Below are 13,102 nucleotides of genomic sequence, written 5' to 3' on the forward strand. Positions count from 1 at the left end.
TCGGTGGTGACATTCTAGCGAAAAACACCACTTACGCAGATTAGTGAAGGCGCTTGGTTCAGACTTGGACAGACCTGCTCTAACCAGCCTGGTCCAGACCAGCACTTGAGGCAGACATCTCTGGTTCTTTTCCTCACCAAACTTTCCAGATTACTTCGTCTGCTCCATTAGAGCTCACATTACAGAGACAGAGCACACACTTCACCCTGTGTGCTGGCCCTCCCACACCCTCTTACAGCTTCTGTTGGCCTTCCAAATTGTGCACAACCACAACACAATTAGCCTGTGAAATGAACCCGTTTCTCTTGAGAGTTACTCAGTATACAGAACCACCTCCCGCAAAGGCTCAGTGATAATGTGGATGCAAGACAGGAAGAGCGGCTACAACCCCAGAGTAAAAAATAATTGGCATTGGCAAAGTTGAACAAAGGAGCCTTAGAAGCTCTTCAAAATACTGAGTACTACTCAACCCTAAGTTTATACATAGTAATACCAGGTTCATCAAATGAGTTTTGTTTTTTGAAGCAGGCAGTGTTAAAAACATTAAATCACAACTCCAGACACTGAGGTTTCATAAGGCATTTAAAGTTTATTTCTTAAACCTACTGACTACTAAACAGTTGAACTACTGGATTTGAACATACTAGACTACAGCAGAAAATTTGAGTGCAAAAGTTACAGAACACTAACAAGTGATGAGCTAATTAGAACATGCAGCACAAACAAAATTTAAGTCAGAGAGGCACTTACATTAACATTAAAAGATAAACTCATCACTCTTTGAACATCATAGCAGCCTGCTTGGAATTGCATTTGACTGAGCTTTGTTGCTGTGAATAATACAGCTCATGCACAGGTTCGGATGTATGTTTTGTAAACTTAAAGTATTCACTGAATACTACCAACATATATACACTCATATACATAGTTCCAGAAGGTTCAAAGGCCATGGCTTATTTCTGCTCATCCTTTGGAAGCGGTCTTCTGAAGAGCAGAATATGTGGTTCTGCGGAAAGAAAATTGAACAAAGTGTGAGTTTGTACAGATTTTGATTAAAGCGATTTCTGTAATCTTGAACAATAGTTGAGGCTTAGTTTCAAATAAATAATTAGAAAGTCTAAGTATAGCCCCACGTGTAATATTAACAGACCAAGTACGCAGTACTTTTACAACACTCAAATTTTTATTTTTATACCCAATGCTGGCAATATCTTAAGTTTAAGAGCCTTACAGGAGGGAAATGCTAGGAAAATCCAGAGTATTTTATAATGTCTCCTCACATTGGGCTACTTGATAAACACTGTTACTGTAACTTTGACAAACTGCTGATACTGTCTGTTGGGCACATATCAAACACCAACAAAATCCACCTTGGCTAATACAGCCTGCTCACCTTATAATCAGTCTTCTTAATTTTAAATGCCTCCAAAAAAGTCTAAAATATCAAAGGTACCCAAATAAGGGAAACACTGGAAGGCTATGCTTATTTTATCACCTGAGTCTTCAGAAACTTGGAACTTCATGCTGCTGCAATTTATCAATCAACCTGTTACTTTTTAGTCAAGCTAGTCAATGGCACAAGCCTGGAATGGCTGATCCCGTAATACCAACATCCTAGTTAGTAAGGGTCTTAGGCCTTCACAGCCCATTAACTGAAATACTGATTTTTCAGGAGGCTCCACAACTAGAGTTAAAACTATCCTCTAGAATTTTCAGAGGATTAATACAGGACCTTGTCCACATGAGCATCTATTAAGTTGTTGTACAAAAAAGTAGGTGGCATAAAGTCAGCTTTATGACTTAAAGATATGCTGCTCTATTAAATTTGGTTCAGTCACTGCATACTCATGTTATTTAAGAGCTCACAAAAAGCCTGTTTCTATGGGCAGAGGCAGGAACATCTCCAGTCTGATATTTGACTTTTTCCTTTGCCTAATTCTGTTCAGATGTGCTCACCTGGCTCATGGATCATATAGTGAACCCAGCCAAGACTCTGCTGAACACCAAGTCGTCTCCACTCTTCTTCAGACATCAGATGAGATTTTGGCACTTGTTTTGAAAGTTCTCGTGGCAGCATCACATGTCTGTAGAGGTTTAATTATTAAACGCATACACAAAATACTATACACTAGAAAATTGGAAGATACCTGCACTGACAGTTACCACGTTATGAACACTCACTTGGCCTATAAAAAAAAACAAGAGTACTGAATTTTGGCATGAATTTGATTATGAAAGACGTCCCAGAACCCAGTCTAAAGTCACTTACCACTATTAAACGTTACATCTGTAAAGCAACTGCAAATTGGGAGCCAAACTATCTTCTAGATGAGATTTAGACCCCTTCAGACTCCAATGACTATATACTCAGAGAAACATGCGCTCCTGGCAACAGGCTGATATATCAGCTACTTGAAAAATAAGAACTTTGGACTTCTAAAGTATTTGTAATACCGATTTCAAGTCTAGAAGAGTTAAACTCCAACAGTTCCCCGTCGGCAGGGGACGAGGCTGCCCCATCCCAGGCTCTGCCACAACCTCTTCCCTGGAGCTGGCGCAGCGGGTATCGCCCCTCCGCCCTCACCCTGTGGCCAGGGCTTGTGGGGGCCGCTCACCGAGCGGTCTGCGCCAACCGGTAAAGGCATTCGGTCACTCGTCCCCTTCGTCCCACCAGTCCAAAGCCACGCGGAAAGCCCCCACGGAGGGGTTCGGCACAGCCCCTTCCCGCTGGCCTTGCGCCCTCTCTGGCTCTATTCTGCCGGCGGAGACGCCTCATTCCCTGAGAGCAGCCCGCACACCTCAACCGAGGCGCCTGCCCGAGCTGCCTGCCTACGGACCAGCTCCTCCTAACCGCTCCAGCTGGCCCTCAGGCACCCTCCTACAGGTTCTTACCGGTACTCGTACTCCTCATCAGAGTACTTATCGGAATAGTAGATCTGCTTGTGGGCCATGGCGGGCGGCAGCGCAGGCTGGAGCAGCGGGACGAGCAACGACGAGCAGCGGGACGAGCAGCGGCCTCAGAGTACTCCCTCACGGACGCCTCGCGCACTAACTGCCCCCTTCCGCGCCCCGCACCGTTTGAATCCAGCGGCTCGACTCCCATTGGCTCTCGCCGGAGCCGGCCAATCGCGTGCCGCGCTGGCGCGCCCCACCCGAGCCCGCCGCCGCGTGACTCGCGCGCTCACCGCTCCCAACCAATCCCCGGCGGTTGCGGCGGGCGGGGGAGCGTTACGTAACAGGCGGTAGCGGTCGGGCAGACGGCAGCGCGGGCCCGAAACGGGGCTAGCGGGGGAAGGGGCGCGGTTGATGATTGGTCAGCGGCGGCCTGGGCAGGCGCGGCTGATGATTGGCCAGCGGCGGCCGGGGCAGGCGCGGGCCCTTTCAGCCTACGGCGGGGCGGCCGGGGTGGGGCCGCTGCGCCCACGTCGCACATGCGCAGCTCGACCTGCCGCTCTGCGCCATTGCTTTGCGCTGCTGCACTCGGCCCGGCCCGGCTCAGCCTTGCCTTGCCGTGACTTGCCTTGCCCTTCCCTTCCCGACTTGGCCGGGCTCGGCTCGGCTCGGTCCAGTCCCCGGTGTACAGAGAGCCTGCTTATTTCAGAGTAGTGAAAAAGTCATGCCTTCGTCCTTTTAACTGAGCGTCGTGTTCACTTTAAAATGGTGCTGTCCCCTCGCTGCCGGGTAGCTGCTGTAAGCCCGTGGTGTCCTGGGGCGCAGCTGTCGGGAATGGCTGCACCGTCAGTCCTATTTGGTCAGCGTGACCCAGATAAAACGCGGGGTGCAGGTGTGCCCAGAACTGCGGGCAGCATTTCAGTTACAGCAGTTTCAGCATTAAGGATGTTACAAGCATCCTTAACCAGAGGAACAAACCATGGAATGCTTCCCTGGGAATGCGCGCATAGCAGGCTGCCAGGGTTTGCTGGGAGGTGCTGTGGCTCCCCAGATAAGCCGTGCCACTTCTGCCCTGTGGGATGAGATAAGCACGGTGGGAGAGATCAGCCAGAAAGAGCGATCCCGCCGTCGCTTTCATAGAATCATGGAACCATGGAGTGGTTGGAAGGGGCCTGAAGGATCACGTCGTTCCAGGCACAAACCATGGATACCTAGGCACTCCTTTCTCCAGGTCAGGTTGCTCACGTTGAATACCTGGCTGTGAACAGCCCCGGGATGCGGCACCCACGGCTGGCCTGGGCAGTCTCTTCAGAGCTTCACGCCCTTGCAGTAAAGAGTTTATTAATGTCTAAATTCCTCCCACTCTCCATGCCCCCTGCCCGTGGTGTACTCCTCTCTCCTCTCCTCTCCTTGCTGGGCCTCTGCAGAAAAAAGGAGCTAAGTCTTTAAAGAAGTTTTTGCTTCCTTGGTGCTGCCAGAAACGTGGGTACTGCCCGTGGTTATGTAATGCATCTGTCTGAAAACAGTTCTGATGTAGGAAAAAAACCAAGCAAATCCATGTGATGCATGACTGCTGATACACATGCGTGGGTAATAGGTATGATTTTTTTAGTAGCATTGTTTCTACTGGCACTCCAGCTTGCCTTAAACAAAAAAAGTTTAAGCCAGTATCACACCGTGCAACCATTAAAAGAAGTGCTTCTCATAATCTAGCAGTAATATTTTTCTCTTAATTTGACTGCATATTAGAGCTTGTTAGGCACAGGTCATTTACAGGAAAAATGAAGTCTCTGTTTTTGAACTGGTATAGCTGAATGTGTGAAATCTACATAACAAAGGAATTTATATTTCAGTATAATTGTAAAAGTACAAACCACCTGCAAGTTTTCTGAAGTTTTGATTAGGTTATTCAAAATAGACAGGTTTGGAGATTTTTATTGTAATTTCAGGCAGCACAACTGTTATTTTTATATACTTGAGGCAGAATGTACACAATGATTTCTGTTAGGAATATCACTGTGTAATGATGAGGAAGAAAGATCAAACCACCGTGATGGTGGATGAAGGACATTTCCCCTCTGTGTCTTCTTTTATAAGCTTTCTGCTTATCTCATGCATACTGAACGTGAGAGAAAATTGGTCTTTATATAAGGCTGCGTGTAAGCCTTTCTCCTTTGAGTTTGTTCAGAAGTGAAAGGGGACATCATGCTCTTGACCAACCTGATAGAGAGCGAGGGAGAGACCAGTTTTTGCAGAACTTCAGCAACTTTTGGCTCCAGGCTCTACCTTGAAAGAGAAGCAGTTAATGTGTGGACTGGGTGTGCAGACGGTGACCTCAGGTGAATGGCCAGGCCCAGAGGATGGTGACACATGACACAAGTCTGTTTGGAGACCAGGAAGTGTCCCAGGGGTCAAAACTGGGCCTGAGCCCAGTTTTTAACATCTTCATTAATGACTGCATGGTAGGGCAGAGTGTACTCCTGACAAGTTTGCAGGTGACACCTAGCTGGGATGGGTAACTGAGAAACCACAGGGTCGTGCTGCCCAGTCAAGGAACTGCAGAAATAGGCTGAGAGGACCTTCATGAAGTTGAGGGGAACAGATGGAACAAGGTGAAGAGCGAAGTCCTGCACCTGTGGAGGAACAACCATAGGCATTAGGCACCAGTACACGGTGGGAACTCCCCAGCTGGAGATGTGTTTTTCAGAAAAGGAACCAGGGAATTCTGATGAGCCCTGATCTGAATGTGACCCAGCACTGTGTCCTTCCAGTAAGGATAGCTGGCAGTGCCCTGGGCTGCAGTAAGGCCAAGTGTTGCCAGCAGGTTGAGGGAGGTCATCCTGCCCCTCCATAGAGCACAAGTGAGGCCTCTGCTGGTGCCCAGCTTTGTGCTCCTGACTGCAAGACAAAGGTGAAGCTGCTGGAGAGAGTTCAATGAAGGGCTACAAAGATGAAAACCTGTGTGTGAAAACCTGAAGGCAGGAAGCAAAGAAGACCAGAACCAGGTGGTGCCCACTGGCAGGCCCAGAGGTAGTGTGCACAAACTGAAACATGGGATGTTACTTATGAACGTCAGGAAGCCTTTTTTACTGTGAGGCAGATGGGACACTGGCACAGAGCTGCTGGAGTCTCCAGCTTTGGAGACCTTCCAAAGCCATCTGGACATGATTCTGAACAATGGGCTGTTGTAGACATTTCTCCACAGAAATCCTTTATTTTGGATTTCTGTGTCTTCGGGAGGCCAGAGGCCTCCAAAGACAAGGTAAACAATTATTATCAGCTGCTGGGGAATGCAGCAGGGGCACCTATTTTGATTGGTGATTGGTTCATGTTTTATGTTTATAATTAAGGGCCAATCACCAGTGCAAGCCAGGGGACTGAGTCCTTGGCCACAGCTTTGTTGTAGATTCTTTTCTATCTATTCCTAGCTAGCCTAGCTGCTCTGCAAAACCTCTCTCCTTATTCTTTCTAGTATAACTATAATGTATTATATCTTATATTAATAAATCAAGCCTTCTGATTCAAGAAAAAAAAAATTAAAAATTAAATAAAAAAGATTGAAAATAGCGGGCAGCAGCTCTGAAGCGCTGAAGCATTGAAGGGCCAGAAAGGACATTCCAAAATTGTTCAAATTGTTTTAAATTGTTTTAAATTGTTTAAAATTGTGTTATGCTGATTTCAGGACAAAAAGGACTCTCAGATGTCCAAAAGAAACAACTTCAGCTGATGGACTGTTCCTGAAACTCAGCTACATGGACTCAAATTCTCTTTACATTGTATTTCGCAATTTTCTTATATTGTAGGATTGTTTTAGTGATTTATTAGTCTTCTATATTTTATAGGTGAAGGAATTTCCTGTTCATTCCACATCAGCATTTTTCTTTTATTTTTATACAATTTAGAAAGGTGAGATGTCGCAAACATTTCTCCACAGAAATCCTTTCTTTCGGATTTCTGTGTCTTCGGGAGGCCAGAGGCCCCCGAAGAGAAGGTAAACAATTATTATCAGCTGCTGGGGAATGCAGCAGGGGCACCTATTTTGATTGGTGATTGGTTCATGTTTTATGTTTATAATTAAGGGCCAATCACCAGTGCAAGCCAGGGGACTGAGTCCTTGGCCACAGCTTTGTTGTGGATTCTTTTCTATCTATTCCTAGCTAGCCTAGCTGCTCTGCAAAACCTCTCTCCTTATTCTTTCTAGTATAACTATAATGTATTATATCTTACATTAATAAATCAAGCCTTCTGATTCAAGAAACAAGATTCACCGTCTCTCTCTCACCAGCTGCGCCCACTCAGGCGCGGTAATAATGGGCTGTAAGTGACCCTGCTTGAGCAGGGATGTCAGACCCCATGACCTCCAGAGGTCCGGCCTCAGCCACGCTGTGTGGTACTGCATGAAACAGGAGCTTCATCACTGTCTTCACGATACTGTTACTCACAAAGGCTGTGTCAGTCACATTGCAAAGAAGGAAATAAACTGTTCTCTACAGTTTGGAGAGAACAAAAATGCTTGAACTTTGTCAAGGCAGCTTTGTCTACACCTAAGGAAACATTTCTTACCAGTACATAATTTTAATGTCTTAGAACATTTCCGGAAAAAAAATGCTTTCTGCAGTAATGTTTTAGGTCAAACTCATCCTGTCTCTTTCTTTGAGGCCTGCTTTCTAGGTTTGTGTCAGTTATGCTTTCCCACTGCAACTTTTGCAAATACAGAGTGTACAAGAAAAGTAATTTTTTTCTCTCCTGTGCTTTAGAATGACCTTTTAATTTTAATTGTTATATGCTTTCATATTTGAAGAAGTTAGTTTCTGGAATTAAGATTATCAAGTGGTGACTTGAATCCTCACTCCAAAGATTCTGAACCAGGTCGAAAGAGAGTGAGACCACAAATACCCATATTTATTAAAGCAAAAAGCTGCTCAGAAGCTTTATCATACACTTTTGCCTCAGCATGTTGAAGGCGTGTACTAAAGCATTTATGAAAGAAGTTTGCCATAGCACAGATTAAAAAGTATCCCACATAGCCTTGGAGTATATGTTTGTTAGGAGAAACGTGAGCGAGCTGTGCAACTGGAATGTAAGCTCCTGCTCAGAGACCTGTCTGATTAGGGCAGCAGCTGTGATTACATTGCTGTTGAAACACAAGATAAAGTGGCAGAACACAAAGAGAATATTCTAGAGCATGCCTCCCTTCTGTAGCTGTAACACAAGTACGTATAAAATGGAGCACTATTATTCTGCACTCTGAATGTGAACAGCATGACTGTAGCATAGAGGCTCTTCAGAGCTAAAGATGGACTATGAACTTTTTTGTGGGGGGTGATTTTGTGTATCTAGAGAGGAACAGGTTTAAATCCTCTGTGTGACCTGTTTGCTTGTTACTAAGGCCATCCACAGAGATAGGTGGGTAGTGTTGCAATGAAGGGCACCTTAACTATTGCATATGGAAAGTTCAGGATGTAAGTTATGGTATATAGAAATATTTTCTGTACTTTTTGTTAGAAGGGGGAGATGAAAAAATTCCTATCTGTGTTGTGCATAGCAGTCTCTAATTAAAAGTCTCTGCAGCTTTTCCTGTTTAGTTCTGTGAGATATTTTAAAAAAGAAAAGTTTTATGTACTTTTACTGTGCTTCAGTTTTCAAACATGTCCTTATAAAACACTAAACACTAATGTCAGATGCTTGTAAGTATTTTTCTGAATAGAATAGCAAGATCAGAGTGAAGGAACCTTTTGTATTCTCTTCATGAGTCATAATCATATACACAGTTAATAACTTTTGAGTAATTTGAATGTGAATCACATTCATACCACATATAGATGAACTGTTATGTATGGTTTATATTTTCAATGTTTCTTATGGAAGCAAGGTGTACACAGTTGTAATTCTCATTAGTTTTGATCCTCAACTGGCTTTTGAACCTATTGGCTCAAACTTAAGACAAATGCTGATAAATTATTGCAGGTTTCATGACAACAGGCAGGCAAATTGAGCGGAAGAACTCTGGTGGGGCATGATGTTACAATTAAAACTGCACTTTACTAGACAGAGAATCTAGTAGAGATGGGACAAAAAGCTTTGCATAAATGCTTCCGGGGTAAATACCTTTTTGCATTTGGTGTACATGCCTTCTGAGACTGCAGAGCCACAAACCATGAGTCCATAGAAAACAAGTCTCATTTAATTCTTATACTCAGTAAGGTAACTTTCTATTTTTGATTTTATTTGATGGCTTTATATAGTGTTTTCCTAGTATTCAGCAACACTAGTTGTCCCCAAAGCACTCTCAGGCTGCTTATGTGTGTAGTTTTAACAATATATGTCTCTGAAGGTTTGATCTTCAGAATTTATCTCAATTTAGATAGTTAAATTTGGATTTACTGCCTTACTTAATTTGAAGGACTTTATCATAAGTGTTTAGTTGTTTGCTAATTAACATTCCCTTAGTAGATGCAGAAGATGGATTATTTTTGTTTTGATCTGCACAAAATTGTGGAGAGACTAAAGAATGATGCTATGGTTTGATGATAATATGGTTTGACTTTGGTACTCAGCACTGGTGAGGCCACACCTTGAATTGTGTGTTCAGCTCTGAGCAAGAAGGATATTGAGGTGCTGGAGCATGTTCAGGGAAGGACAGTGGAGCTGATGAAGGGACTGAATCACAAGTCCTGTGAGGAGCAGCTGAGGGAGCTGGGGGTGTTTAGCCTGGAGGTTCAGGGGAGGCCTTATCCTTCTCTTGTTGACTGTGAATAAAACAATGTAAATGTTGAAAATAATCCAATTGAATTGCTGAGGGTTGTCCTCTGAGAGAGGATAAACTCCCTTGAAAAATAGAGCCAATTTTGATGCATGCTCCATGCAGTTCCTATGCTGGTTCAAGAATTGCATTTTGAAGGTCTTCTTGAATAGATTATTGAATAAATTATTCCCAAGTCAAAGAAGTGCCCAGCTTGCAGGATAAATGTAGAAATACAGAATGTCTGTGGTCTATTCAGATCATTGCAGAGGTTGGAGGCTATTGTTGATCTGTGTCATTTCATTGAGATTTAATTCTCTCACTCTGCTTTTATGGATCTTATTGTGGAAGTAGTGATAAGAACCTGCTCAGCCCTGGCAGACAGGGATGGGGAGCAGAACAGACCCCTGCAGTCCAGGAGGAAGCAGTCAATGGCCTGCTGTGCCCCTTGGACACTCACAGTGAATGGGACTGGATGGGATTCTCCAAGCACTGAGGGAAGGGAGGAGGAGCTCACCCAGCCACTCACCATCGCTCGCCTTCTGTCCTGGTTAACCAGGGAGGCCCCAGACACCTGGAGGCTGGTCAGTGTGATGCCCATCTGCAGGAAGGGTTGGAAGCAGGATCCAGGGAATACAGGCCAGGGAAGGTTATGAAACAGATTATCTTGAGTGCCATCACACAGCACATAGAGGACAGCTAGGGAATTGGGCCCACCCAGTCAGTGTAGGTTTAGGAGAGGTAAGTCCTGTTTGACCAACCTCATCTCCTTTTATGACCAGGTGATCTGCCCAGTGGATGAGGGAAAGGCTGTGGATGTTGTCTACTGGGCTTCAGCAAAGCCTTTGATACTGTCTCCCAGAACATTCTCCAGGAGAACCTGGCAGCCCACAGCTTGGACAAGGGCTCTGTTTGCTGAGTTAAAGCAAAGACTGAACCCAAAGAGTGGTGGTGAATGGAGTAACACCCAGCTGGTGGCCTGTCACTTAGTAGTGTTCTCCAGGTCTCAGTATTGGTGCATCTCCTATTTAACATCTTTATCAATGATCTGGATGGGGAGATGGAATGCACCCTCAGTAAGTTTTTGATGACACCAAGGTGGGCAGGTAAGTTGATCTTCTGGAGGGTAGGAAGGCTCTGCAGAGAGATCTGGATAGGCTGGATTGATAGGCAGAGGCCAATTCCATGAGGTTCAGTGAGGTGAAGTGATGGGTCCTTGTGTCACAGCTCCAGGCAGTGCTACTGGCTGGGGTCAGAGTGCAAAGCAGCTCGCTGGAAAAGGACCTGCAGGTACTGGTTGACAGTGGCTGAACATGAGCCAGCTGTGCCCAGGCTGTCAAGAAGGCCAATGGCATCCTGGCCTGTATCAGCAATAGCGTGACCAGCAGGACCAGGGTGGTGATTGTCCCCTGTACTCAGCACTGGTGAGGCTGCACCTTGAATTGTATGTTCATTTCTGGGCCCCTCACTGCAAGAAGGATATTGAGGTGCTAGAGCATGTTCAGGGAAGGACAGTGAAGCTCATAAAGGGACTGAAGCACAAGTGAGGAGCAGCTGAGGGAACTGCGGGTGTTTAACCTGGAGGTTCAGGGAAGGCCTTATTTTTCTCTGGAACTGCCTAACAGGAGGGTGTAGCTAGCTCAGGGTCAGCCTCTCCTCCCAGGCAACCAGTGACAGGACAAGAGCACATGGGCTCCAAGCGTGCCCAGGGAGGTTCATGTTGGACATCAGTAAGAATTTCTTCATGAAAAGGGCTATTGAGCCGTTGGAATGCTCTGCCCAGGAGTGAATTGTTAACACCAAAAATCACGGACAAAGACTCTCTAACTAGTTAAAGTTAGAAAGTGGTATGTTTATTGTGCCAGCGGGCGGCATGGGCGGGGGAGGGGTGGGCGTGTTACCAAAAGGCGGGACCACGCCTACTATTTGTTTCCCAAAATAACACATATGCATAACCCCAGCACCTCCCATCCCTGCTTTGTATTAGAATGAGGTTATTAGTCCTTCATGCATGTGCAGTTCTCTTGAATTGGGTTGGTGGTCTCGGATTTGGTCCCAGATTCAGTCCCACCCAGTGGGACTGGGGATGAAGTCAGGAATGTCTTTGTCAGGTCTCTGTAACCCTCTGGCACAATCAAAGGCCCTTTGCTTTGTGATGGATTAACACAGAGTCCTGGTGCTGGGCATTGTTCTACTGGTTTCAATATGTTCCTGTAATGGTCTACTTGCTCCGCTTCCTTCTGTAAATAGGCTCATAATATAACAATTAGCTTTAACTTAAGCATCTAATAATCATTAACTTATCATTGGTGTATCTAACTTCAGTATGAATTGGTTCTAACCCTCAGCTAAAATCTTAAATTTTAAAAATCATAATTCAGGGAGGTCGTGAAGTCACCAACCCTGGAGCTGTTTGAGAAACAACTGGACATGGTGCTTAGTTCTGTGGTTTAGTTGACAACATCAACTTCTGTCAAAGGTCAGACTCAATGATCTTGAAGGTCTTTTCCAGCCTTAATGGTTCTATGATTCAATTCTCCTGTTAAACAAAATCAATAATGCAGAATTTAGCAGATGATTTCCATAGCAACCAATGCTCATAAAACACATTCAGGATGATACTGTATAATAACTGGAGAATCAAGCAGAAGAAGATTCTGTCAAATGACGATGAGGCACAGTCCTGCTCAGATTTTTCATGGAGATTGCATGGAGGGCACCATGACAGTGTCTTGGAGTGGATCTAGGGTAAAGAATCTGTAGGGGAGAGTTCTTCAGTTACTGGATATTTTTCATACAGTGTTTAAATACTTTAGTAAGGTTTTATTTAAACTGGAATATGTCAGTGCTAGACCTGAAAAAAGATACTTTCAGCCAAACTTATCTTTGCATCTTTCTCAAGTGGTTACCTTCTGTAATGGCACAGTGTAAGAGTTGGAAGAGTATTGTGATGATGCATTCCTAGTTTAGTCTAGATTCTAGAGGTATTTCTTTGCCCATATGGATTCTTGCTTCATGAATGTTTAGGTCGTCTTTGGGCAAAATGTGTTCTCTCCACAGTATCTTGTTGCAAGGGGTTCCATGGCTGAAAAACAGGTTCCTTTATGAGAAGAGGTATTTTTTTATTTATGTTAAATCTGCCACATGCTAGGTTTTACATTGAAAAAGTCTGTGAATGTTTATTCATTGTCCCAGATGTTTGTAGTTCCAAGAGATAGGGTATATATCCTACAGGATTATAGGCTGGGATTTTGATTTTGTATTGATATTTCCCCACCTCCCTTACATAAATATTGCTCATTGACTTCTGTGACATTACTCAAATGTTTAAAATATATAACTTAAAAATTTTGTAGATACACAGGAGTAAAAGAGAGTGTATGTGAACTGAAAATACATCTGTTTGCAAGTATTATAAAGGTTGCCTTAAGTGTTGTTTAGTTGAAGTGGTAAAAGATGACAAAATAC

General features: G+C 44.5%; 1 protein-coding gene across 1 annotated transcript; it reads right to left on the reverse strand.

Annotated features, from left to right (window-relative positions):
* Positions 1–569: 569 nt before the first annotated feature.
* On the reverse strand, positions 570–3,070 carry CKS2 (CDC28 protein kinase regulatory subunit 2). Its single transcript, XM_059492529.1, has 3 exons — positions 2,893–3,070; positions 1,957–2,084; positions 570–1,006 (listed from the first exon to the last, which is right to left on the reverse strand). Exons 1-3 carry the CDS (start codon positions 2,949–2,951, stop codon positions 954–956), a joined length of 240 nt encoding a protein of 79 aa, XP_059348512.1. The 5' UTR covers positions 2,952–3,070; the 3' UTR covers positions 570–953.
* Between the last annotated feature and the right edge of the window lie 10,032 nt (positions 3,071–13,102).

The sequence above is a fragment of the Ammospiza nelsoni genome, chromosome Z, assembly GCF_027579445.1.
Source record: "Ammospiza nelsoni isolate bAmmNel1 chromosome Z, bAmmNel1.pri, whole genome shotgun sequence".
NCBI lineage: Eukaryota > Metazoa > Chordata > Aves > Passeriformes > Passerellidae > Ammospiza > Ammospiza nelsoni.